The sequence below is a fragment of the Pongo abelii genome, chromosome 6 (assembly GCF_028885655.2).
Source record: "Pongo abelii isolate AG06213 chromosome 6, NHGRI_mPonAbe1-v2.0_pri, whole genome shotgun sequence".
Taxonomy (NCBI): Eukaryota; Metazoa; Chordata; class Mammalia; order Primates; family Hominidae; genus Pongo; species Pongo abelii.
In genome coordinates, this window is record NC_071991.2 from 132,531,762 (window position 1) to 132,558,728 (window position 26,967).

Here is a 26,967-nt window from a genome sequence, read left to right on the forward strand (position 1 = left end):
TCATACAGACCAACAAACAAAAACTGAAACTCAGAATTATTTTTAAAATAGCAAAAGAACTGACAGCACTTCACAAAAGAAGAAATACAGATGGTCAACAAACACTTGAAAATGTTAAACTTTACTTATTATGAAGAAAAACTATCACTGATTCATCATTTGTCATTATCAAAGAATAAAAGACTCAAGAATATGTAATACTGGGGAGGATGGGATGAGACAGACACTCTCTGAAACTGCTGGTGGAAACATAAGTTGATTCACAAAAATATTCACCATAGCATTCATAGTATTACAAAATAATGTTACAAAGCATCTATGTATAAACTATAAACTATGATACAGCTATATGCAGCCCTTAATGTTTAGGAACCATTTCTAGTTCACATAGAATGATGTTCACAAAGTGGGATACAAACATATATATTTATGTAATCCCAACAGTGCAAAACAATAGTGTAAAAAGAAGTGTGCTGTTCAGAGTGGTTATTTCTACGACCTGAAGTGTAGATAACTTTTAGTCTTTTCTCTGCACTTTCATGTATTTTCTAGTTTCCTGCAATCAGCATGTGTTATTTTATTATAAACAGGAAAAAGTTTATCTAAAAATGGCCACAGTGACTCAGCAGTCTCCCCTTTGCCCTCTGAAGGAAACACTGGCTTATCATTAAAGGACATTTAAAAGCTCACTGTGGTGGAAGTATCATTACCAGGATTGTTTAAGAAAAGAAAAACAAAAACCAGGGTAGGCCCATGGGGAAGTAGAGAAGAGTGTCATGGGGTTTCCAACCAAAGATCCATATGCTGTCACTGCAAAATGTTTAGGGAAAGAAGCGAGCACTGACTTCCACCCTCTCCATACACAAGTTCCTGAAGTCTGTCCATAGTTCAATAGAAAGCATAGATGGGCCATGCCAGCACTGTGCTGAGCATGCATACGACATTAAACACAGCCCTCCCTCAGGCAGCTCTGCTGTCCTAAGATGTGTAACCAAGATTCGTACATGAAAGAACTCAGGGAGCCTATGTAGCATTTTCATTCGCTCATTTAAAAAAAAAAAAAAAAAAAAAAAAAAAAAAGAGCCCCTACTGTGTATCAAAATAACAAAACAGATGAAGATTGTTCCTCAGAGACATGACACTAGAGTGGAGAATAAATCCTAATTTATAGCTAAACCAGAGTGTGGGCTGAAGGAGCCTAGGAATGCTCTTGCTGCATGGATCAGATTTAGAGAAGCAGAAAGTAGGGTAGGACTCTAGGAGCTGTGGGGTGGCAGAGTATGGGCAGATGGGAATGTATTCATACACAGCCTGAGCAGCTGAGCAGGTGCTGGACTGCACAAGGCAAGAGGGGAAGCTGGGCCTCACTAGAGAATTCCAAGTTCAAGTTCCAAGTCGTACCAGATGGTGGCAAGCCTCATAAGAGCTGGGACTGAATATAAAAAGGTGAGGGGCCGCCACCTTCTCCACACGCCTGGTCCTGAGCTTCTTGGCTCATTTTGTTTTGCTCTACATTAAAAGGTCAGTTGAGAGAAAATGAGGAAGTCAAAACAAAGGCTCCTGGCTTGTGGCAGGAGCTGCCGCAAGGTGACTGATGCAGTCTCCCCGAGAAGCCACATTACTTTTTAAAAAGGCAGCTGTTTTCAAAGCAAAATGTTTAATAATTTTTTTTGGAACCCCAGTGTAACAGAATTCAAATGGGAAAAGTAAGAGGGAGTGTTTAAACAAAGGCATCTCCAAGTCCCTTCCCAGTTGGTCCTGAACAATGGAGGAGGTCAAACCTTCTTTTCCACAGCATGATGGCATAAATCAGGGAAGTCCTGGAAATCTATTCCACACCCTAAAATACCCAAACCCATTAAAAGCACAGATATAGGCTTTTACAAACATTTACTAAACAAGCAAAACCATACAAAATATGTTCCCGTTGGCAGTTTTTCCCATACCATGGACTCAAATGGTTAAAACTCCTCATCATCCCAGACTAATGCCACCTTTTCAATTCCCAATAAATCCTTCTGTAACAAGCATCATTGCTCCAAGAATCTCTCAACTACATTCAAACCCGAGTCTTCAGACCCTTGGCCCTCTGGGACCTCCAGAGCCTTTGACAGTGCCACCCAAGGCAGCAGCCAGGGCTTCCGCTGGGACAGCCCCTCACTCCTCCACTCCGACTGTCCCCACTGGGCTTCTCTGGAGCAGAAGCCACGGGCAGAACTGGGCGGACTGCCCAGTGCTGCTGAACCCAGAGCAGCGGCATCTGAGGGGAGGCGGTGGCAGTGTGGACCCCACCCTTACTGTACTCACAGGCCCCAGCTCTCCACTGGCCAGCGTGCCCAGGTCTCTGCCAAAAAAGTCGCTGGTCAATCTTCATTCTCATTTTTGGAATACACCCAGGTCGTTTGAATGGAGCTGCCCTCTCTCTCAGCCTGTTCCATGTTCTTTTTTTCCCCCACTTGGTCCCTTTCTGTAACAAATGCAGTGTGTGGAATGAGACAGACCTTCCAGTCAGCTCTGGGAAAGAGGAGGGAGCTGTTCCCCCAGAGGGGTCCCCTCAGAAACTGGTCATCAGGGCTGTGTAGCCTTCAGGTCCCTTCCCAGGGCCACCACTCATTTTGCTGCTGAAAACCACCTGGGACTCCCTGCCGGGGCTTCCAGGAGGCCACTTGGTATCATGGCCCCAGTACCTTGTGCCTCACAAAGCTTGAAGGTCTGTGTTCCTAGTCACTTCCTGGTGTGAATGCTATTGTATTAGTCCATTTTCATACTGCTATGAAGAGATAGCCGGTAATTTGTAAAGAAAAAGAGGTTTAATGGACTCACAGTTCCACATGGCTGGGGAGGCCTCATAATCATGGTGGAAGGCAAAGGAAGAGCAAAAGCACATCTTACATGGCAGCAGGCAAGAGAACATGTGCAGGGGAACTGCCCTTTATAAAACCATCAGATATCATGAGACTTACTACCGTGAGTACAGTATGGGGGAAACCCACCCCAATGATCCAATTACCTCACACAATGTGGGGATTATGGGAGCTATAATTCAAGATGAGATTTGGGTAGGGACACAGCCAAACCATATCAGCCAAACTTTATCCCATATTGGAAAATACACATATGTAAAATACAGTGTACAGACCACTGTTTCAGAGACCAACTGGACAAAGCTCTTCTGATTTAAAAAGGAGTGAAAAGAATTTTTTAAAAGAGTATAACAAAGTGCGCACTTTTATATACAATTAGAGGGACTATGATTAGCAAGTTTTCTGTAGGCCAGTTAGGCAATATTTAGCAAGATCACTAAAAGATATTTCTACCCTTGATCCAATGATTGCACTTATAGGTAGATCACCTGAGAAAAATCAGATCCCAAACACGATTCACACAGTATCTTCACTGACCATCACTTATAATGGTGAAAAGTGGAAACAATTTGTCTAGTAATAGTGTAACAGATGATTCCACATGAACTATTGCACAGCCATTGATCATGTTTTTGAAGAATATTTAACAGCTTTGAAAAATGTTTACTAAATCTAGTGAAAAACATTATATTCAACATCATGATTATGTAAAAATACATCAGTACAGGAAGAAAATATTGGTAGAATATTAACAGTGGTTTTATGTGTATGGTGGGATAAAAGGTTATCTTTTTTATTATTATTTTAAAAATATCTTCTGGCCAGGCATGGTGGCTCATGCCTGTAACCCCAGCACTTTGGGAGGCCAAGGTGGGTGGATCATTTGAAGTCAGGAGTTCAAGACCAGCCTGGCCAACATGGTGAAACCCATCTCTACCAAAAATACAAAAATTAGCCAGGCATAGTGGCGGGTGCCTGTAGTCCCAGCTACTCGGGAGGCTGAGGCAGGAGACTCACTTGACCCCGGGAGGTGGAGGTTGCAGTGAGCCAATATCGCACCACTGCACTCCAGCCTGGGTGACACAGCGAGGCTCCATCTCAAAAACAAACAAACAAAAACGTCTAAGTTTTCTATCATTTATACTACCATTGTCAGGAAAAAATTTGTATTAGTTTTTAAAGTAATGAGTATATGATGGGATTTCATCACCAGGTGACGTCTTGTCTTGACCCAGTAATGAGTTCCCAGAGCACTGCAGGTAAAATCAGAGTGGGTGTCAGTGGCCTTTGACCCAGGCTCACCTTCGAATGAGCTGCAGAGCTTCAGAAACACACCAGTGCCCAGCCCTAAGCACAGAAGTTGAGCTGATTGATCTGTGGCCCAGCAATGGGTAGTTCTTGCAGCTCCCCAGGTGGTTGTCTTGGCAGCTGTGGTGAAAACCAATAGCTTCCTCCACCTTCAGGTCTCCATTAAGGGTGGGCCTTGCCCTTCACCTCAGTCAAAACCCACCTTCAAAAAAGATCTGAGAAATCCCCTCACTAATGTTTCCAATGGCTTGTTGTATTTGGACTGGAGTAAAACCTTTGGCTAAAGAGCACTTCACTCAGTTTAAGATGTTTCACACTTTCAAAGCTGCTCGGGAGAGACTTTTCCTCAAATCAAGAGGGCAGCTAATGACTTATTAGCAAATAGGTCCTGGCAGGAGGTTACCTCAGATTTCTGGTCCTTGGCGGAGGGCAGCGTAGGAGGGAAACTTGCCATGGGTTTGTAAGAAATGCCAAAGGGAGAACATGAGCTTGTGTGGACACAGGGAGCAAGCGAGGGAGAGATGGACTGACTGCTGTGACTTCCCCGCAGGTCCCCCCGCAGAGGGCAGGAGAGATGGCCGGCCCAAGGCCTCGGTGGCGTGACCAGCTGCTGTTCGTGAGCATCATAGTCCTCGTGGTTGTGGTCATCTGCCTGATGTTATACGCTCTTCTCTGGAAGGCTGGCAACCTCACTGACCTGCCCAACCTGAGAATCGGCTTCTACAACTTCTGCCTGTGGAATGAGGACACCGGCACCCTACAGTGTCACCAGTTCCCTGAGCTGGAGGCCCTGGGGATGCCTCAGGTTGGCCTGGCCCTGGCCAGGTTTGGTGTGTACGGGGCCCTGGTCCTCACCCTCTTTGCCCCCCAGCCTCTCCTCCTAGCCCGGTGCAACAGTGATGAGAGAGCGTGGCAGCTGGCAGTGGGCTTCCTGGCTGTGTCCTCCGTGCTGCTGGCCGGCGGCCTGGGCCTCTTCCTCTTCTATGTGTGGAAGTGGGTCAGGCTCTCCCTCCCGGGGCCTGGGTTTCTAGCTCTGGGCAGTGCCCAGGCCTTACTCATCCTCTTGCTTGTGGCCACGGCTGTGTTCCCTCTGAGGGCTGAGAGGGCTGAGAGCAAGCTTGAGAGCTGCTAAAGGCTTATGTGATTGCAAGGGTTCAGTTCCAACCATGGTCAGAGGTGGCACATCTGCTCAGCCATCTCATTCTACAGCTAACGCTGATCTCCAGCTCCAGCGATGGAACCCACTACAGAGGAGGTGGGGCCCCCGTGTCAAAGAGGCCGAGGGGCAGCAAGGGCAGCCAGGGCACCTGCGGCTTCTTAGTATAAGATTGTTTGTCCTTCAGGACTTCCAAGGCTCCCAAGTACTCCCTAAACCACGCAGCTCATGGTCACACCAATTCCTGCTTTAATTAATGGATCTGAGCAAATCTTCCTCTAGCTTCAGGAGGGTGGGGAGGGAGTGATTGCCGTCATGGGGCCAGACTTCCAGGCTGATTTGCCAAATGCCAAACTGAAACCTAGCAAAGACTTATGGCAATAAACAAGGACATTAAAAGAGTGAGCACCTCAGTGTCTCCGGGGGCATGGTTAAGGAGCTTCCACTCGGCCCACCATGGTGAGCGGGCCGCCATAAGCCATCACTGGAACTCCAACCCCAGAGGTCCAGCAGTGATCTCTGAGTGACTCAACAAAGACAGGACACATGGGGTACAAAGACAAGCCTTGACTGCTTCAAAGCTTCCCTGGACCTGAAGCCAGACAGGGCAGAGGTGTCCGCTGACAAATCACTCCCATGATGAGACCCTGGAGGACTCCAAATCCTTGCTGTGAACAGGACTGGATGGTTGCACACATACAAACGCTGCCACCCTCCACTTCCCAACCCGGAACTTGGAAAGACATTAGCACAACTTACGCATTGGGGAACTGTGTGTATTTTCCAGCACCTGTGTATTGGAAAACCTGTATGGCAAGTGATTTATTCATATATTCCTGTCCAATGCCACACTGAAAACAAAGGCAGAAACATGTACTCTGGTGTGATCCTTGTCCTCAGTGTCTCTTCTGGGCTCCTGTCCCTCTTGCTTTATAGCTAGCTGCCCAGGGACCAAGGTACAGGTGATAGCAAGGTAGCAGCTTGTGGGAGGAGGCCTGTCTGGCTTACCAGTCTATACACTGTGGCCTCAACCTCCCAGACAGGGCAGAGAACTGTGGGCAGCTCGTTTGTTTTCTAGGCTGGCTGGAGAGGTGGGAGCTCATTGATAGACTCATGATGGAAACTGTTTTTGAAATTTCAAGCTTCCTCCTTCAGGAGGGATCATGCGGACTAAACTGTAGCAATTCCAGTGCACCTGGCAGTGATCCTTTTCTTTGAAAAGTACTGTCTCTTTGGTTCCAGTAAGTTGGACCACCAAATGACATCATTTTCCCTGGAACCTGGTCACTGACTAACACAGACAATTGGGATTCCAGAGCCTCAGAGCCGGGAGAAGGCACAGTACATACAGAAGGAATCGAATGGGATCTCGTTTTGAGTCCTGCCTTCTGCACACTCAGAACGGCAGCCCCAAGGCCTGGAGTGTCCAGGGGCTTCTGGCCAGGCCCAAGAAGGCACAAAGGTAGGAGCACAAAGAGCCCCATTCCCACAGACGGGCAGCCCAGCAGCACCAGTGGAAGCTCAGCTGTCCTCCAGCTGCTCTCGGCAGACAGTTCAGTGCACAGTTTATGCCCTAGCTGAAAAAGATCTCCCGGACGTATTTCAACACATCCTCTTCCTCCTCCTCCTCAGGGCTCCTGCTGCAGGCAGAGTTGATACCCCCCGGCCTCTGGGAAGGGCTGAGGCCTGGAGCCAGTGCCTCTTTCCCACTGTCCTCTTCCTCACTGCTGCTCCCAGAACTTGTGTGAGGCGACACAGAGCAGGGAGGGGAGTGCTCTGGGTTATCAGCCCCCACCAGGGCCAGCTGCTCGCAGGCCTTTTCCTGTTTGCGGCTCTGTGGAGTACGGGAAAAGGCAGGCTCAACATACGTGTTTTATTTCCCTAACATGCTGATCTGTCAGTAACGCAGGATGTATCTAGAAGCAACTACAAAGCCAAAGTGACCAGGCCAGGCAATGTGCCCATATCCTGAGCACCCACCCTCTCTTCACCCCACTCCTCCCCCGACCCCCTCTTCACAGCTCTTGAAGAAACCAGAACCCACTCGGGAGAGAAGAAGCAGAGGCATGAGGATTAGCTGAGGGGAAAGGAAAAAGAAATGGAAGAAACATGTCTAGAAAGGCCGGTGACAGAATGGGAGGAGCCCAGGATACAAAACCTGGGTGTGGGCCCATGCCTTAGCACTAGGAAAAGTCCCACACCACAGGGTTATTGCAAGGCTAAAATGACATAACACATGCTTTCAAGGCACCTGGTAAACTGTAGAATGCTGTGCAACTCTGAGGCACTGCAATTATTACTGCAGGAAGCGAGGAAGCTCAGCATCCTCTGCTCAGGAGAGGGGCAATGGCTAAGAAGTCATCTACCCAACTGGGAACCTTTCCGAGAACACAAACAGGTAAATGCTTCATGTCCCATCCACATACACACCAGCGCACAGTCATGCTCTCCCTAACACACACACGCCCTCCCTAACACACGCATGCCCTCCCAGGCATCTAGCCCCAAAGACACCCCACGAGTGCACACCCACATGGGGAGAGGCCTGGGCAGCATGGCCGAGACAAGAGCGAGAGAAGTGGCAGGAGGAAGAAGAGGTAGCCTACGGCAGAGGGCATCTCTCTTACTGACGGTGACCAAGGGCCTAGTCTAGCTTCTGCCCATGCAGAGTTTCTGGTCATGAGTAAAAGGCTTGTCTGACTTTACCTCAATCAGGATTCCCAGAGCAACATCGACTATCTCGGCCTCATTCATGCAGTACACAGTCCTTGTCGCAGGGAGTCTGAAACAAAGACACACAAGGCACAGATGACACAGACTCTCAGGTCTCATAAGGGCAAAGAAAACAAGATCAACAGGGCCTCTTCCCCCTGCCTTCCTACCACGCAGGAGGCACCAGCACCTCTGAGCTGAGGAGCTTTCTCTGACGCGGACACAATTTCCTCAGCCTTGCAGCCCAGTGACTGGCACAGGGCTTCATGGAGGCAACACCGGGGTGCCTCCCACTCTCCACCAACTGCCCTATAAGGATCTGGAAGTAGGGAAGGATGGCCACCTCTGAAACACACACGTGGATGAAAGAGGAAGGGAACCTCGGGCTGAGGCTGCACTGAGAGGAACCTGAAAGCAGGACCAGACTTAGGGAAAGACGGCAGCAGTCACAAGGGAAGGCTGTCAGTCAGGAAACCTTAGAGGAGGAGGAGCCAGAGAGGGGAACATCAAGTGCTGGGGCTCTGCCCACTTCACGCTGCAGCCTGGAGACTCACCCCGCGCCCCCCTCACCTCCCGGCAATTACCGTCATTCAACTAACTCACTCCCCAGCTCCTTATCTCTTGCTGGCCCTGCAGCTGCTGCTCATCTGGCCATCCCTAAAGGTCTGTCCACAGGGGCAGGCACCACTCAAAACAGACACTACCACTGATCTTGCCCATCTGATGTTACCATGTTCGTTGTAAAGGAAGAGACTGGCATTTTGGACAACTGGCATCAGAGATTGGCTGACATGGAGAACCCACTCTGTGTGTGCTGAGGGCAGGACACTCACCAGTGCAGAGGCAGAAGTGGGTGCCTGTCCTCGAGGGTTAACCCGCTTTGCATCCCCCCACAGCCCCTCCACCTTCTAAAAGCTCAAGAGATGATCAGACTGAAACACCCGCCCATCTTGCTGTTCTGCCTAGGCTGGAAGACCTGGCCCAGGTCATGGAGGCCCCTGCTCCACTTGCCAATTCGCAACAGTCTTCTGACCAGGGTTGTCGCACCTTGCTGCTGCCACTGGCACTGCTGCCATTCTCATCCTCTTGGGGGCCTTCATTGGTGCCACATTCTTTGTAGCCACCTGGGCTGTCAGCCATGAGGGAAGGACCCTCGTTTTAGTCTTGGATTGTAAGGTTTCCATCTCTGCACCTTCTCACAAAGAAGAGTCAGGGCCCAAGCTTAATGACCTGTTTTTTAATTCAGGAAGGTAAATCTCGTTCTCTCGTCACACCCGGAATTACAGGTCCATTTGTCCTCAGTGGGAGTTGATCTTTGATTCCTACAAAGAACAATAAAGTCCAATGAATTCCAATACCTCCAGTCATCAGGCACAGTTACTGGTCAGTGCAGGGCAGGCCAGAAGTGACCCAAGGCCCAAGAGACTCAGACGGCCATTCACAGACATCAGGCAGGTGTGATTGTGGGCAGGAGAGAGCCCTCTGACCTCCCCAAAGCCACAGGCAGCCAAAGCCAACCAGAGATACCTCCTGCAGCCTCTGTGCTGACTGAGACAGCACAGGAGGAAAGGAAGGAGGCGGAGGCCCCTAATGTTCCTTCTCATTACCACCCCAAATGCCACTGTCCTCGGGGTGCCCAGCCCATTCAATCCCTAAAACACCTCTTAATGGCCTCTCCCTCATCTGGCCAACTCGATTTCTCCACTCTTCTATTGGTGGCTCAGTTACATGAAACTGAGGGCATTTTATTATTTCACAATAAAGTCTCACTGGCCAACACGCCGCCCTTAAGCTAAAGATACTTCTGATTGGTCAAACTTGAAGCAGCAATAGGGGCCCGGAGGCATAACTGTGCCAGTCTGTAGATTCTGAAGCCCACGCTAGCCTCCGATCTAGTTTGGCCTCTCTTTTCCCTATCCCAATTGTTCTGCCTCCACTCAGCAGTCCTGGAGCTCAGTCCTCACCCAGAGAGATGGAGTTGTGACTCAGAGGGCCTAGGTCTCTACCTTCCACTTAGGAATCAAGCCAGAATCTCCTGAAGCGGAGGTTTGCCCAAAAAAGAGTAGTCAGCGATAGTTCTCTCTGAATCATAATTTGATAATGTATTGCTCATCCAGATAGCTGTTTACAATTTAAGAAAAAATATTACCAGACCCTCCTCCTAACCTGCCCGGCCATGGGGCACACCTTTGCCAATGCACCTTCATTTCTGTCAAAACTCAGTGATATTAGTGACTCCTACCCCCTAAGGCGCCTCCCAAGCGCAGTGCTGCAGTCTATGCGGACAAATTTATTTCACCGTGGGGTGCCTATTAAGTACATTTCGCAAACTAGGAACTGAGACTTAGTTAACTTGCAGAAGATCACAAAAGTTTGAAATCAGCTGGTTGGATTCGCAGCCAGGTCCTGCAGACTCCAGACCCCGCGCCTCCCCGCCCTGCTTCTGGGCCCCAAGAGCAGGCCGCAGCACCTTCCAGAAGCCGGGTCTCTGGGGCACCGCGCTCGCGGACCGACCTCAGTCCCATCCCAGCCGCTCCCTGCCTGGGCAGAATGGGGGCCTCGCGGGAACGCGATGTGCTGCCAGTTCACAGCCCGCCCTCCCTCTGTGGGCCGGTACCCGCCGCTGACGGCGCCGACCTGTGGGAGGCCCAGAGGGCCGGTGACTGCGGAGGGGAAGGCGCGGGCGAAGCACCGCAGGGGCCTCGCTGACCCCGCCGCACCTCGGACAGGGCTGCACCGGCTCCTTCCGACCCGAGCGGCTGCGCGCTCCTCCAGCCTGCTGCTGGCTTCCCTGCTCTCAAGTTCCCCGTCTCCGGCTCTCGGGCCCCTTCTTAGCTTCCAGAGCGGAGCCGGGAAGCAAATTCCAAGCGGTTGCGGGACCCAGGCCTCACCCGGAACTTTAAGCCCTGCCGTCTCGCCTGTCGCCTGAACTCTGCGGACCTCTTCTGGCCGCCCGCCTCTTCCGGCCTCGCGCGCTCCCGGGTCCCGCGCGCTCCTGGCCCCCGGGACACTTCCGGTCTTGGGGAGCCCCCGGCCCCCTCGCAGTCCCGGGCCTGGGACACTTCCGGCTTCCGGCAGCTGGCTCAGTCGGAGGTCCGCGGGCGCCCCATGCTGGCAGTGCTAACGGCCCCCGGCTGGCATCCGGTTGGCTGCGCGCTGCGAACGCCAGCGAGGCAGCGCCACCGGCTTGAGGAGCGTAAAAGTGTCAATTCTTGGCCCCTGAAGTTAGCGGAAGGGAACGGGCGTGTTTTGGAAAGGCCCGCGGGGAATTCCCTCAGAAACCAGGCGAAGCTTCTTGCTGGGCCAGGGGCCCCCTCGTGTGCTGGAGGAGGATGGGAGCCCGGCCTCGGTTTGTTATCCTAATTAAGTGGAAAATTAAGAAAATAATAGAATAATAGCATAAGTACTAATAGTAAAATTATAGTAAGAGAAATAACAATAGCTAGAATAGAATGAATTGCTGTATTAACCAAGGCTAAAAAGAATTTCAGCCCTCCAGAAGTTAAAGTGAGGGAAGAGAGAGACCCTCTCATATTGTTTTATATTGTTTTATACTCAGTACCTGTTTAAAAAAAAAAAAAAAGGAAGTGAAATCAAAGACAGGCAGCCCACCGCCAGGCCCAAAACTGGACCTGGGCCTGCCTGGCCTAAACCTAGTAGTTAAAAATCAAAAATCAACTCATGACTTAGAAACTGATGTTATTCATAGATTCCAGACGTTGTGTAGAAGAACATTGTGAAACTCCCTGCCCAGTTCTGTTTCGCTCTGACCACCTGTGCATGCAGCCCCTGTCATGTACCCCTTGCTTGCTCAAATCAATCACTACCCTTTCATGTGAAATCTTTAGTGTTGTGAGCCCTTAAAAGGGAAAGAAATTGTGCACTCAAGGAGCTGGGATTTTAAGGCAGTAGCTTGCCAATGCTCCCAGCTGAATAAAGCACTTCCTTCTACAGCTCGGTGTCTGAGAGGTTTTGTCTGCAGCTCATCCTGCTACATTCCTTGGTTCCCTGACTGGGAGGTGAGGTGACTGAGGGATGGCCGAGGCAGCCCCTTAGGTGGCTTAAGCCTGCCCTGTGGAGCATCCCTGCAGGGAACTCCGGCCAGCCTGAGTGACATGATCCAAAGAGCGCTCCCGGGTAGGAAATTGTCCCGGTGGAACGCCTTGCCAGAGCAGCGCATAGCAGGCCCCTGAGGAGGATTAACACAGTGGCTGAACACTGAGAAGGAACTGGCACTTGGAGTCTGGACAGCTGAAACTTGGCAAGACTAGTCTTTGGAACTTGCCCCGCTCCATCTGAGTGGAAGCATGGCCTAATCACCACAGTGTGCCTGTATTGGCACCTTTGTTCTGGTTTTGACTTGGCTTGACTTGGTAAGACTAGTCTTTGGAACTTGCCCCACTCCACGTGAGTGGAAGCGTGGCCTGATCACCCACAGTGTGCCTGTATTGGCACCTTTGTTCTGGTTTTGACTTGGCTTGACTTGGTAAGACTAGTCTTTGGAACTTGCCCCACTCCACGTGAGTGGAAGCGTGGCCTGAGCACCCACAGTGTGCCTGTATTGGCACCTTTGTTCTGGTTTTGACTTGGCTTGACTTGGTAAGACTAGTCTTTGGAACTTGCCCCACTCCAGGAAGCGTGGCCTGATCACCCACAGTGTGCCTGTATTGGCACTTTTGTTCTGGTTTTGACTTGGCTTGACTTGGTAAGACTAGTCTTTGGAACTTGCCCTACTCCATCTGAGTGGAAACGTGGCCTGATCACCCATGGCATGCCTGCATTGGCACTCTTGTTCTGGTTTTGACTTGAGTTGAATTGCTGGATACTTTGGTTTTGGTTTTGACTTGGCTTGAATTTTTTGGTACTCGGATTTTGAATTTCGTGATTTTGGTTTGGTATAAATGGTAAAAGTGTGTGTGCCCTCTTTACCCGTTCTTTGTCTTGTGGTGAGTATGTGTGATGTGAGCATGGTATTTTGTCTCGGGGAAAAAAAAAAAAATGGGTCAGGTGCAAAGTAAGCCCACCCCACTGGGACCTATGTTAAAAAAATTTTTTTCAAGAGAGAATTTAAAGAAGATTACGGTGTTACTATGACAACAGGAAAACTTAGACCTTTGTGTGAAATAGACTGGCTAGCATTAGAGGTAGGTTGGCCACCAGAAGGAAGCCTGGACAGGTCCCTTATTTCAAAGGTATGGCACAAGGTAACCTGTAAGCCAAAGCACCCAGACCGGTTTCTGTACATAGACAGTTACAGCTGGTTTTAGACCCCCTTTCCTCCACCACAATAGTTAAGAGAACAGCAGCATAAGTGGCTGGCAGAGGCAAGGAAAGACCAGCAAAGAGAAAAAGAGGCCATCTGTACCAATTCTAAGAGTTTAGACTAAACAAGTTCTTATTAATAGCAAAGGATAATTGAAATCTCAAACTTACAAGGTTTTCAACAAAAGTGAAGTTTGCTAAAAGTTAACAGTGTAACATGTATTATGGTAACTTCTAATCTTGTGGCCTTAGACAGTCTAGTCCAAAGACATAAAGAAAGTTCGCTTTTTTAAAAAGGAAAAAAAACGGGGGAGGCAGAATTTATATTAAAAAAAGTTATATGGTAAATTCTTGTCCTGAAATAAATTAACTGGTTGTTTAAAGAAAAAAAAGTTTGTAATAAGTCAAAAAATTGAGACATGTTAAAAAATTGTCTGCAAAAGTTGTAAAAGAAAAAAGTTATAAAAAAATTTTTATGCAAAAAATGTTGTATAATTTAAAAGTAATGAGGCCTCCTGAGTACTATTTAACAAAAAAAAAAAAAACAGTTCATGTGCAAGATATATAAGTAAAATATGCCTTTGGTAAAAAAAAAATTATAAAGGGGCATAAAAATGTGGATTTTTACCTACATTAAAAGGTTAAAAAAATTATTGTTTTAAAAGTTTAAGCAAGTTTTAAAACGTTAATTATAAAAAAAATGCTGTGTGTAAACATACTAGCTAAAGTTAAAAAGGTATCCAGTTTTTCTGTGAACTGGACATTAAAGTAAAAATGCAACAGGTTTTTCTTAAAGCATCAGCCTGCTCTTTAACAAAAATTATAAAAGGTTAAAAAGAGTCTATAAAATCTTACCTTATGGTCAAACATAAAAAATTGGATAAATATGTCTACAAGGTTTTATTAAAATTAAGTTTAACATTAATAACACACTAATATAAAGGTAAAATTTAGCTTATGTGGTATAAAAGTCATACAAGAAGCATTATTAAATATAAAATAGGGTTTAGCTTTCTTTGGTCTTAAAACTAATAAAAATTGGTGCTAAAGGAAGCATTCATTTTACTAGAGGATCATAAAAGTTAAAGACTTAAAACAAACATTGGCAATTAAGACAGCATACCAAGATGCAAATGCCCGGTTGAAATGGATCAAATATTCCATCTGCACGTTAAACAAAAGCAATTATTATGCTTGTGCACATGGCAGGCCAGAGGCCCTGATTGTCCCCCTTCCACTAAGGTGGTCCTCCAGTCGGCCAGGCGTGGGCTGCATGGTAGCTCTTTTCCAGGATTCTACAGCCTGGAGTAATAAGTCATGCCAAGCTCTCTCTGCTATATCCCAAAGTCCTTGCGGGTCAGCCCCCGAGGGCCATCCAGCTTCCATCTCCCAACACTAAGTTCACTTCGTGTCTCTCACGGCAGGGAGGAAACTTAGCATTCCTTGGAGACCTGAAGGGATGCAGTGAGCTTAAGAATTTTCACGAGCTTATCAATCAGTCAGCCCTTGTTCATCCCCAAGCGGACGTGTGGTGGTGTTTGTGGTAGACCTTTACTGGGCACTCTGCCGAATAACTAGAGTGGCACTTGTGCTTTAGTCCATTTGGCTATCCGTTTCACCCTGACATTTCATCAACAAGAGGAAAAAATAAAAATAAGACATCATAAAGCGAGAAAAGCCCCTTATAGGTCTTTCAACTCTCACATCTATTTAGATGCAATTAAAGCCCCGCAAAGAATACCAGATCAATTTAAAGCTTGAAATCAAATAGTTACAGGATTTAAGTAAATATTTTGGTAGATGACAGTCAATAAAAATGTAGATTAGATAAACTACATCTATTACAACCAACAGCAACGAGTTTTTCATGAGTTAAAAAGAAAAACTCATGTCGGCCCCAGCCCTGAGTCTACCTGACCTGACAAAACTCTTTGCACTCTATGTGTCAGAAAGAAAAAAAATGGCAGTTAGAGTTTTAACCCAGACTGTAGGGCCCTGGCCAAGGCCGGTGGCCTATCTCTCAAAACAACTAGATGGGGTTTCCAAAGCCTGGCCCCCATGTCCAAGGGCCCTGGTAGCAATGGCCCTGTTAGCACAAGAAGCAGATAAGCTAACTCTTAGACAAAACCTACACATAAACTCCCCCAATGCTGTGGTGATTTTAATAAATACCAAAGGACACCATACTAGATGAATGCTAGACTAACTAGATACCAGAGCTTGCTCTGTGAAAATCCCCACATAACCACTGAAGTTTGCACACCCTAAACCCTGCCACCTTACTCCCAGTATCCGAGAGCCCACCCAGTTAACCATAACTGTGTAGAAGTATTGGACTCAGTTTATTCTAGTAGGCCCAACCACCGAGACCACCCTTAAACATCAGTAGGCTGGGAGCTGTACGTGGATGGGAGCAGCTTTGCCAACCCCTGCAAAGTGACTCTGAAGAAGACGACAAGCCCTGCTCCACTCACACCCGGAAGCTCACTGGTCCACGCATGGCCGAAACATGAGGAAACTCATCGCAGACTCATTTTCCTTAAAATTTGGACTTGAACAGTAAGGACTTCAACTGACCTTCCTCAGACTGAGAACTGTTTCCAGTATATACATCCAGTCACTGAGGTAGGACAAAAGATTGCTACAGTCCTATTATTTTATGGTTATTATAAGTGTACCAGGACTCTAAAAGAAACTTGTTTGTATAATGCTATTCTATCCAAGGTATGTAGCCCAGGAAATAACCAACCTGATGCGTGTTATGACCCATTTTAAGCCTCCCATGATCACAGTTTTTAAAATAAAATTAAGGACTGGCCCTTTTCTAGGTGACACAAGTAAGGTACTAGCTAGAACAGAAGAAAGAGAGGTCCCCAAAAATGTAACCTTAAATTTGACGCTTGTGTCGCTATTAATAGTAAACAGCATGGGATAGAATGCGGTTCTCTAGATTGAGAAAAAAGCTACACAGCAGAAAATAAGTACCTCTGTCAAAAATCATATTTATGTGAGATGTGTCAGTACTGGTCTTGTGTCATTTAGGCCACTTGGAAAGAAGATTAAAAAATATCCTGTTTGGCTCCAAAAAGGAAAGGCAGCCCCTCCTGCACGAGTGGGAGCTGTGACCCTTTAGAATTGATAATCACAAACCCCTCAGACTCAAAGTGGAATAAAGGAAAATATGGAACATTAGGCATTGACAGAAAAGGACTGACCTCCTAAACTGGAAACAGCTTACACCCTCCTACATGGAGAAGCCCCAGGCCCTCACAGACTTCATGCAGTCCATCTTTCTGACTCATAACCCTACCGGGCCTGATTGTCAGCAGCTACTTTTAATATTGTTCAATACAGAAGAACGCAGGGGAATTACTCAGGCAGCCTTACAGTGGTTAGAAAGCAGTGCGCCTGAAGGCACAAATGATGTTAAGCGGTATGCACAGAAGAGGTTCCCAGAAGCAGATCCAAATTGGGATCCAAACCAGGCAGGAGAATTGCAAAACCTGCATAGGTATCGGGAGGCACCCCTTAATGGAATAAAGGCCAGAAGGAAAAAGGCAACGAATTTGGGAGAGGTCTCAGAGGTACGCCAAAAGGCTGATTAGAGTCCCAGTGAATTTTATGAAAGACTGTGAAGCACACCAGCTTTATACATCGTTTGATCCGGAGGCTGCAGGGAATCAATGCATGGTTAACGTGGCATTTGTGGGCCAGGCACAAGGTGACATTAGACAGAAGCTTCAGAAGTTGGAAGATTTTGAGGCTATGAATATTACCCAGCTCATTCAAGTAGCTGCTAAGGTGTTTGTTAATCCAGAGGAGGAAGCCAAGAAAGAGGCAAAGCACAAAGCCAAGGAAAAGGCTGATTTGTTGGCTGCTGCTCTGGTTGAGAGACTGGTTTTGTGAGAGGACGCGGACGTGATCGTGGTCACAGTAGAGGACAAGCTAGGCCAGGGTTTGAAGGCCAGCCTAGGCTTCAGAGGGATCAATGAGCAAGAATGCAAACAGAAAGGGCATTGGAAGGATGAATGTCCAGAAAGAGAAAAGGAAGAAAGCAGCAGCCAGGGACCTGATGCCCGCCCAAGGCCTGCAGCCACTAGCCGTTGTTCTAAAGCTGGATGCCAATCTGGTCGGCTTATCAGGAGTTGAGGAATATAAGGACTGAGACAGACTGGGCTCCATCTCTCTAGGCCTCCAGGAGCCCCTGGTCTCTATGAAAGTGGGAGGCCAACAGATGGACTTTATTGTGCCCCTGTTAGGGAGAGACTTGCTTCAGAAACTACAAGCACAAATTTCTTTCAGGCCGGAAGGAAACATGACTCTGGATCTAAGCTGACCAAAAGCTATGATGTTAACTCTTACCCTCCCCGAGACTGAGGAATGGAGGCTATATGTAAAAGAGGCGTACAGGCTGTCTGAATTTATGGACAGAATATTTGACAAACTAGTCACTGAAATACCTGAGGTGTGGGCAGAAGACAGTCCTCCAGGATTGGTCATAAACCAGGCACCGGTGGTAGTAGAGTTAGTTCCAGGTGCAACTCCAGTGCACATTCCCCAGTACCAGGTGTCTACAGAGGCAGTGCGAGGAATGACCAAGCACATAAATCGGCTATTAGAACATGGGATCATAAAGAAATGCAAGTCACCCTGGAATACTCTACTCTTAACCAGTGCAAAAACCGTCTGGTGGGTTCAGGCCTGTGCAAGACCTATGGGACATAAATAAAGTTACTGTTACCTTACATGCGGTGGTGCCCAACCCATATACAATGACGAGCCACATTCCTGCTCATGCTGCCTGGTTTTCCCGTTTGGACTTAAAAGATGCCTTTTTCTGCCTCAGGCTAGCTCCAATAAGTCAGCCTATTTTTGCATTCCAATGGGGAGGAACACAATTCACCTGGACCAGGCTCCCATAAGGGTTCAAAAACTCCCCCACTATCTTTGAAGAGGCACTAGCATCAGACCTCAAGGCTTTTGTCCCACCAAATGACAAGTGTGTATTGTTACAATACATTGGTGATCTTTTGTTTGCGGCACCTACCAAGAAAGATTGCTTCCAGGGCACCAAAGATCTCCTTCGCCTTCTATGGAAGGCGGTTACAAGATGTCTCAGGAAAAAGCTCAGGTCTGTGCAAAAAGAGTAAGATATCTAGGTTTCCTAGTAGCCCAAGGGCAGCGTGAACTCGGCAGTGGGCAGAAGGAAGCCATATGTGCGCTCCCTACTCCTGTCACCCGGCGACAAGTAAGGGAATTTTTAGGGGCAGCAGACTTTCGCTGTACTTCAATGCCAAACTTTTCACTCATGGCAAAGCCACTGTATGAAGCTACAAAGTGGGGGAGAAAAAGAGCCCCTCCTCTGGGGTAATGAGCAGGAGAAGGCCTTTAATGAGATCAAAAAGGCCTTAAGCCAAGCTCAAGCCCTGGGATTACCAGACCTGACTAAGCCTTTCTTTTTCTATGTCCATGAAAGAAAAGGAATGACTACAGGAGTTTTAGTTCAAACAGTAGGATCATGGTATTGACCAGCAGCCTATTTAACAAGCGGTTAGACCTTGTGACCCTGGGGTGGCCCCCCTGCTTAAAAGCGTTAGCTGCCACTGCCATGCTGGCAGAAAATGCTGGAAGCTGACACTAGGACAAAAGCTAATAATACGGGTGCCACACACAGTGATCACCTTAATGGAGCAAAGAGGATATATCACTGGCTATCTAATCCAAGAATGTTAAGATATCAAGGGCTGTTATGTGGAAATCCATACGTAACTTTAAAAACCGCGAATACCCTCAACCCGGCTACCCTGTTGCCTGTAGAAATGCTGAAGTTGCAAGACCGGTTTCCCCAACGCTATTGCGTAGACGTAGTAGATGAGGTGTTCTCAAGCCGAAAAGACTTAAGAGACCAACCCTTTAAGGACCCAGATGCTGAATATTTCACAGAGGGAAGCAGGTTTATATCAGAAGGGGTCTGCCAAGCCAGGTATGCAGGGTCACTCTAAATTCAGTAGCCAAGGCACAGGCCCTCCCTAACAGGACCTCAGCACAAAAAGCAGAATTAATAGCTCTAACTAGAGCACTACTACTAGCCAAAGGAAGGACAGTTAACATCTATACTGATTCAAAGTATGCCTTTGCTACATTACATGCCCATGGAGCCATTTACAAAGAAAGGGGACTCTTAACTGCTGGAGGGAAAGAAATTAAAAATAAAGAAGAAATCTTACAACTCTTAGAAGCTGTGTGGGCCCCCGACAAGGTGGCCGTTATTCACTGTAAAGGACATCAGACAAGAGGCAGCATAGAAGCAAAAGGAAATAGGAAGGCAGACAGAGAAGCCAGACAAGCAACTATGTCCAACTCAAGTACTAAAAAGAAAACCCCAACCCTACCGCTTCTACTAGAACCCTCCTTACCTGAAACCCCAAGCTACTCTCCCAATGAAGAAGCTTGGTTTGAACAAGAGAGCGGAAGTTACATAAAAGGAGGCTGGTGGAAGTTCTCAGATGGGAGGCTAGCTATTCTGGAAGCAATAGCCCCCCAAATTATGAAGCAGTTTCATCAGGGAACACACATGGGAAAGACTGCATTAGAAACTCTTGTAGGATGGCATTTCTATGTGCTGTGCCTTACTGCCATCACTCGAGCCGTTTGTGAGCAATGTTTAACCTGCGCCCAGAACAATCCATGGCAAGTGCCAACTCAGCCCCCAGGGATTCAAGAGACTGGAGCTACACCCTGTGAAAACTTGCTTGTGGACTTTACCGAACTGCCCTGAGCAGGGGGCTATCAGTACATGCTAGTGTTTGTTTGCACTTTCTCAGGGTGGGTCGAGGCATTCCCTACCAGGACAGAGAAAGCCCAAGAAGTAACCAGAGTGTTGCTAAAAGACATTATTCCTAGGTTTGGACTGCCTCTAACTTTAGGATCAGATAATGGCCCAGCATTCATGGCTGAAGTAGTTCAGCAGCTGACGCAGCTGCTAAAGATAAAGTGGAAATTGCACATAGCCTACCACCCACAGAGCTCTGGAAAGGAAAGGTAGAATGGATGAACCAGACACTAAAACATCTGCTGAAGAAGTTTTGTCAAGAACCTCATCTTAGGTGGGATCAGGTCTTGCCCATGGCCTTTCTCCAAGTCAGGTGTACCCTTACCAAATTGACTGGGCTTTCACCCTGTGAAATTGTGTTCAGCCGACCACCCCCGATTATAAATCAGGTAAAAGGTGATCTGTGGGAACTAGGGGAACTAACTTTAAAAAGGCAAATACAAGCTTTAGGATTAGCTATGCAAAAGATTCATGGCTGGGTATGAGAAAAATTGCCTATAAGCCTAACAGACCCAGTTCACCCCTTTACACCTGGGGACTTGGTTTGGGTTAAGAAATGGAACCCAACCACACTAGGGACCACATGGGATGGGCCCACACTGTAATCTTGTCTACTTCCACTGCTGTTAAAGTTGCAGGTATCACACCTTGGATTCATCACAGTTGACTGAAGCCGGCTGCGCAGGACCAGTGAACCAGTCAACAAGACCCAGACCATCCAACATGACTAATCCTGTGGCAAAACCACAACACCACTGAGAAAGACAACCGCTCTGCTCTGACCACTCTGGAGGCTGGTCAGTCTATGCACAACTGAAGCTTGAGAAGTCGAACCCTGCTCTAGTCACACACTGGAAGCTGACTAGTCTACGCATGGCCAAAGCTTGAGGAGTCTTCACTAGATAAGTAAATGTGGATAGAACTTATAAGCCTAGTAGTGATCTTAGTAATACTGATTATCTTATTATTATGTTATTATTTTTGTTCAGGAAAAGGCCTATATTGGATCTGTGGAGCACAGGCATATCAGCAACTGCCAGCTAAATGGACAGGAGCATGTGTATTAGGAACAATCAAGCCATCCTTCTTTCTAATTCCTCTAAAGCAAGGGGAACTCTTAGGATAACCAGTCTATAATGAGAATAAAAGAACTAAAAGGAGCATGATCTCAAAAATAAATATAAATATCAAAAAAGACATAGACATAGGAGACTAGAAAAATAACAAATGGCCTCCTGAAAAAATCATTAAATACTATGGGCCAGCTACCTAGGCACAAAATAGGTAATGGGGATACCACACCCCAATTTATATGCTCAACCGTATCATAAGGTTACAGGCTGTTCTTGAAATAATAACCTATGAAACATCAAGAGCTTTAGATTTACTAGCTGTACAAGCTATACAGATGAGGAATGCCATATATCAAAACAGGCTGGCACTAGATTACCTCCTAGCCTCAGAAGGAGGAGTATGCAGGAAGTTTAATCTAACAAACTGCTGTTTAGAAATAGATGACAACAGGTGAGCTGTCATGGAAATTACTGCCAGGATGTGGAAGTTAGCCCATGTTCCAGTTCAAACCTGGTCAGGCTGGTCTCCAGATTCTCTCTTTGAAGGATGGTTTTCGACCTTTAGTGGGTTCAAAACCTTAATAGGTGGGTTCCTACTTATCATAGGTGCCTGCCTAATTCTCCCTTGTCTCCTACCTCTTCTCATCAGAAGTGTTCAGTCAACTATAGAGGCAGTCGTGGCCAAATACTACTACTCAAATAATGGCATTGACTAAGTATTGCCCCAAGAAGAATATGTACCAACTCAAGAAAAAATAAACAATTGTGGTGTGCTATTAACCAACATTTATATAGAGCACCAAAGGGGGGAATGAAGTGGAAAATTAAAATAATAGGATAATAACATAAGTAATAATAGTAAAATTATAGTAAAAGAAATAATAGCTCATAGAATGAATTGCTGTACCAACCAAGGCTAAAAAGAATTTAAGTAGCCCCCCTGAAGTTAGAGTTCAAGAAGGATATCAACTGCCAGTCCCAAGAAACATTAACCATATCTGCCCTTCAGGTATTTTGTAGGCTCTGTAAGCTTGTGTCTTCTTCCCTCCTTGCACAGCTGCAAGGTCACAAGACAGATAAGCATAAGCTGCATACTAAGTTTTCCCAGAGATGTACGACATGTTGCAAAAGTGTCACAAGATAATTAATGGCCTTTGTACTTGCTTCTGTAAGCCTGCTTCCTGCTTCATGTAATTCCTGCCTCAAAATGCTTAAAAGACATTCGTTTTCTTTGTTCTATACTTAGACTTTCTGGATGCAATTCCACTGAGCTGATGTACACCTAAAAATAAAAACTTTCCTGCATCCCATTCTTCGGTCTCTCTTGTCCCTTAATTTTTGCAACATTTCAAGACAGGAGGCCTTGCTAATGCTTAATGTTCTGGTGGCGGCCCCGGGGGTCCCCTCTGCCCACATGTCCTGCTGGATGCTGGGCTCCGCCGTGGTCACGTGGCATCAGCACCGAGTTTTAGTTGAAAACCATACTCCTGGCTTCACACAGCCCAAAGGACACCAGAACCCAGACTGGAAACGCCCGCACAAGCAGTGGCCGGTGAGGCCTTCCCCAGCAGCATTTTCAGGTTGAAAGGATGATCTGACAAGATCTGGCCCTAAAATGGGAACTCAGGACAGCGATCTGAAATATGGTTCGCAAAAAATCAGCAACGAGAATGGGTGCTACCCACACCTGGGCACAGCAAGCTCGGACACCGTGCTCCCTCCCTGCACGGCTCCTGTGGCTCCTCCACAGCAGCGACACCCACGCAGCTGAATCTCTGCCCTCAGCCCCTGACTGCGTGGGACAGTGTCCGGATAGCAAGGCTGAAGGGGCGGCCCCAGTGCCTTCAGGTCACAAACCGAACTGCCACACTGGGGTCCATGTAGCTCTTCAGGAGGGCAGTCTCAGGCAGGACTTGTTTCCCCACCACCGTCGCCTTGAGGGGTTAGGGTCACTGACCTCCAGGGTCCCCGCTCTCACCGGCTGTGAGCCAGGACAAGCCCAGGTCCCACGGGCTGGGGTGGAGAAGCATCTTTTCCTTGTGAATAAAGGAACAGAAAATACTTGGCTATTCTGCCTTGCCACTTACAGGGAAAAAAAAAAAAAAATCCTTGGCAATTGGAACTGACATAGAGGCTTTACTAGTCCAAGCTTCAGTCAGGCTTCTGAGTCTTCTGCAAGGCCCGTCTGTGCACTTCCTTGTAAAACCCAGTCTTAGCAAAAACCCCTTTCCCCTTGGTATCTGATCACCCTCCAAGCCTTATCAGGCTCCTCACCCTCCACCATCCCCGAGTGGTTTATCGCCCTAGCCTGTATTCAGCAAGAGTCCTGTTAGGTCAGTTTCACCAGAATCTCTCTTACCCTGATGGCTCCACTTAGTAATTTTCTATTCACAGACCCCCACCCTGCTCCTTGGCTATGAATTCCCACTGTGCACGCTGTATTCGGAATTGAGCCCAATCTCTCTCCCTGATGCAAGACTCCATTGCAGTGGTCCCTATACCTATCAAGATAGTAGTCTTTACTGTGCTTTAATGAGTATCATTGACTAAGTTTTTCTTTAACAGAACCACCCCTTGCACATTTCTCCCCTTAAAACCTCTTTCCATAGCCAGCTGAAAAGAGCTATTTGAAGGGAGAGATGCTCCCCACCCCAGGCAGGGGTCAGGAATCTGAACTGTGTCATTTGCACAGATTGGAGTCAGCACCTGAAGCATTTGGGGGTTTGGGGGATTTTTTTTAACTGACAGCTAAACTGTTATTTATCATGTGAGGTAATGCACATGTCAGTCAGCTAGATTTAATTATTCTACATTGTCTGTATTCCACAATGTATACATACTTCAAAAGATTACGCTGAACTCCTAAAGCATTTAAACGGGGACTGGCTATGAGGCCCTCCCCATTCAAATGCTTCCCTCAACTCCCAGAAGACAGCCAAGGCCTGAGGCCGTGGAGCAGAAGAGGCAAATACCGGCAGGTATCTGAAGAGAGGGAGGAAGTGGGGAAGTGCACCTGCAAGGCTCTCAGTGCAGCCCTCCCCAGAGCTGAGGGTCAACACCTGGGCTGGGAACTGAGGCTGGGACTGGGAAAGAGGTTTTCTTCTATGCCGCCCTCAACCAAGACAATGCAAGAGTCTTGCTTGGGTTCTTAAGCAGACGCCAAGCAGGTCTATGGAAGGAGAGATAAGCGGAAGTTCCAACATGCTTTATTTGAGGACGAGCGCTCACCTGGGAGGGAGTAAGAGGTGGGATGGGAGGAGCATAGGGTTCAAATCTTCTTTGTGTCTCTGTGATCCTTAAAGCATCTCAGCAAGCTGTAGAGATGGTATTAAGGGGAGAGAAAACTTTGAGATGATGAGAGGAAACGTTAATACATTCTCACTCCAATGAAACCCATGACCACTTTTTAAATGTCCTACGGAGTCACTGGGTGAGATATGTAAGATCACTGTTCCAATACAGATGGGGAAAAATAATAAATAAAGAAGTCTTGGTTTTCTTCATTTGCAGGGAGGATTACCAGGGTAGAAATGGGTAAAAATCGGTAAATAACTATTTACTACTCTCTCTGGTGTTTTCTCATAATCAAGCCACTTAAATACCTCCCTACTTTCCCTCAACTCCCAGAACAGAGCCAAGGCTTTGGTACCAATTTCTTTGTGCTTTTCCTCAAGCAGGTAACTAGGAGTATCCCTATTCCAGCCTTGTGCCCCTAGAACTGGGCTGGAGCTCAGAGACTTAAAATGACTCATGGCAGCCGCCTTCTCCAGCTCAGTGATAAGGTCGCCCCTGCCAAGCACTGGAGACCAAAGCCCAGGCCCATCACTCCCATAGTGACTCCTCCCATAAGCTCTGTCTCAGCTGTGAAAGGCAAGAGGGAGAAGGGGAGTGAGTCTCTTGTTCCTCCTCACCTAGTGGGAGGATCTGCCTCTTCAAGGTCCCACTCCAGCCAGGGAGGAGAGGGCAGGCCTCAGGCAGGGTGTAGACACAGCTGGTTGACGCTCAGCTCAGCTACAGATCGGCTCAGCCACAGTTGGGCCGCCCTGAACCCCAGGTGCCCACCAGCAGCAACTTGGCCCCCTTGCTCTGACCTTCTCACCATTCGCCAGCAGTAGGTGCAGGCAGCCGTCACCTTTCCACAAAGATGTTCAGTTGGAGGAAGGAGAGGAGCCACCAAATGAAAAAGGTACAGGTTGAGCGTCCTTAACCCAAAGATCCAAAATCCATAATGCTCCATAACCCAAAACTTTTTTTTTTTTTGAGTTGGGTTCTCCCAATGGCGTGATCTCAGCTCACTGCAACCTCTGCCTCCTGGGCTCAAGTGATTCTCCTGCCCCAGCCTCCAGAGTAGCTGGGATTACATGCACCTGCCACCATGCCTGGCTGATTTTGGTATTTTTAGTAGAGATGGGGTTTCACCATGTTGGCCAGGCTGGTCTTGAACTCCTGACCTTAAGTGATCCACCCACCTTGGCCTCCCAAAGTGCTGGGATTACAGATGTGAGCCACCGTGCCCAGCCCCAAAACTGTGAGCACCAATGTGACACCACAAGTAGAAAATACCACACCTGACCACAATCAATACTTTGTTTCATGTACAAAATTATTTAAAATACTATATAGAGTTACCTTCAGGCTACATGTATAAGGTATATATAAAACATGAATGAATTTCATGTTTAGACATGAGACCTACCAAGATACCTTATTATGTATATGTGCAAATATTCCAAAGTCTGAAAAAATCCAAAATCTGTAACACTCCTGTCCCAAGCACTTCAAATAAGAAACGCTTAGCCCGTCTTGGGAAACAGCAGCCACTGGATGGAAAGGGGCAGCCAGTGGCAGAGGCCTCAGCCCCTGCCTTCATCCTGAGAATCTTCTGTAACAAAAGCTGCCAGCTTTCAGGGAAGAAAAAGAACTCTGTGGCCTTGACTTAAGCCCAGAGAAACAGGAACTGCCAAACCTTGTTACCCAGTGGAACAGACAGAGAGCTGACCTGGCTCCATGGCAAAGCAACAGGAGAGCCTGGAGAGGTTCAGTTTGGGGCCAGCAGAACCAGGCTGGGTGGGAGGGCTGTCACTGAAGCAAAGTGACACACATCCTAGAAAGAGACATCAGGGGACCACAAGAGTATTCTCTTTTTTTAAAAAAGAAAAAGAAAAATGGGCACATATATACAAAATACTGTCAATTTCTACTGGGCCAACACAGTAGCCACCGCAATGTTTCTCCTTCTTCCGGAGCTTTCCTCCCATAATCTCACGTGTACTCCTGGCAAAGCCACAATACCAGTCTCTGGGAAGCATATGCCACCTACTCCACGTGGGTCCCATTCCAGTCACCGCAGATGGAAGTGCCTGAGCCTCCTTGCCAGTCTTTCCCTGCAGAGTCACTGCACTGGCAGGGAGCTGGAGTGGAGCACCTGGTTTTCCCGTCCTAAATCTCCTCCCCCCACCCCAGATAATACTGCTTCCTCGGGTGCCCCTTGGGGCAGGTCATCAGGCTTTATGGGCCAGGAGGGTGGTCAGCTTGATCTTGCCATCCATGGAGGCGGTAAGGCAGGTCCCACAGTCCATGGCAGTGCTCCAGTCCACGGTGACCACAGGGGCTCGGTGGCCACCCAGGCTCAAGCAGCTCTCCAGAACCTTCTCATCGCCACCCAGCTGCAAGAGGACAGGAAAGAGGAGGAGGTGTCAGCAAACACCACTTACACACACTTGATCCACTTTCAGTGTCCTACCTGAGGATGTGCCTGAG

At 47.5% G+C, this 26,967-nt stretch overlaps 3 protein-coding genes across 4 annotated transcripts in view; 1 reads left to right on the forward strand and 2 right to left on the reverse strand.

Annotated features, from left to right (window-relative positions):
* The first annotated feature begins 4,746 nt into the window (after positions 1-4,746).
* On the forward strand, positions 4,747-9,397 carry TMEM140 (transmembrane protein 140). The gene has a single exon (XM_054559865.1). It carries the CDS (start codon positions 4,747-4,749, stop codon positions 5,302-5,304), a length of 558 nt encoding a protein of 185 aa, XP_054415840.1. The 3' UTR covers positions 5,305-9,397.
* On the reverse strand, positions 6,084-9,224 carry CYREN (cell cycle regulator of NHEJ). The gene is made up of 3 exons (XM_009243249.2): positions 9,088-9,224; positions 8,035-8,110; positions 6,084-7,162 (listed from the first exon to the last, which is right to left on the reverse strand). The coding sequence occupies exons 1-3, from the start codon at positions 9,222-9,224 to the stop codon at positions 6,902-6,904; spliced, it is 474 nt and encodes a 157-aa protein (XP_009241524.1). The 3' UTR covers positions 6,084-6,901.
* Positions 9,398-24,397: 15,000 nt separating the features above from the next.
* WDR91 (WD repeat domain 91) overlaps positions 24,398-26,967 on the reverse strand; it is a 29,846-nt gene continuing 27,276 nt past the window's right edge. For both annotated transcript variants that reach the window (XM_009243243.3, NM_001134088.1), the window contains 1 exon segment: positions 24,398-26,873. In XM_009243243.3, the coding sequence (XP_009241518.1) occupies positions 26,709-26,873 (165 nt within the window). In that variant the 3' untranslated portion in view covers positions 24,398-26,708.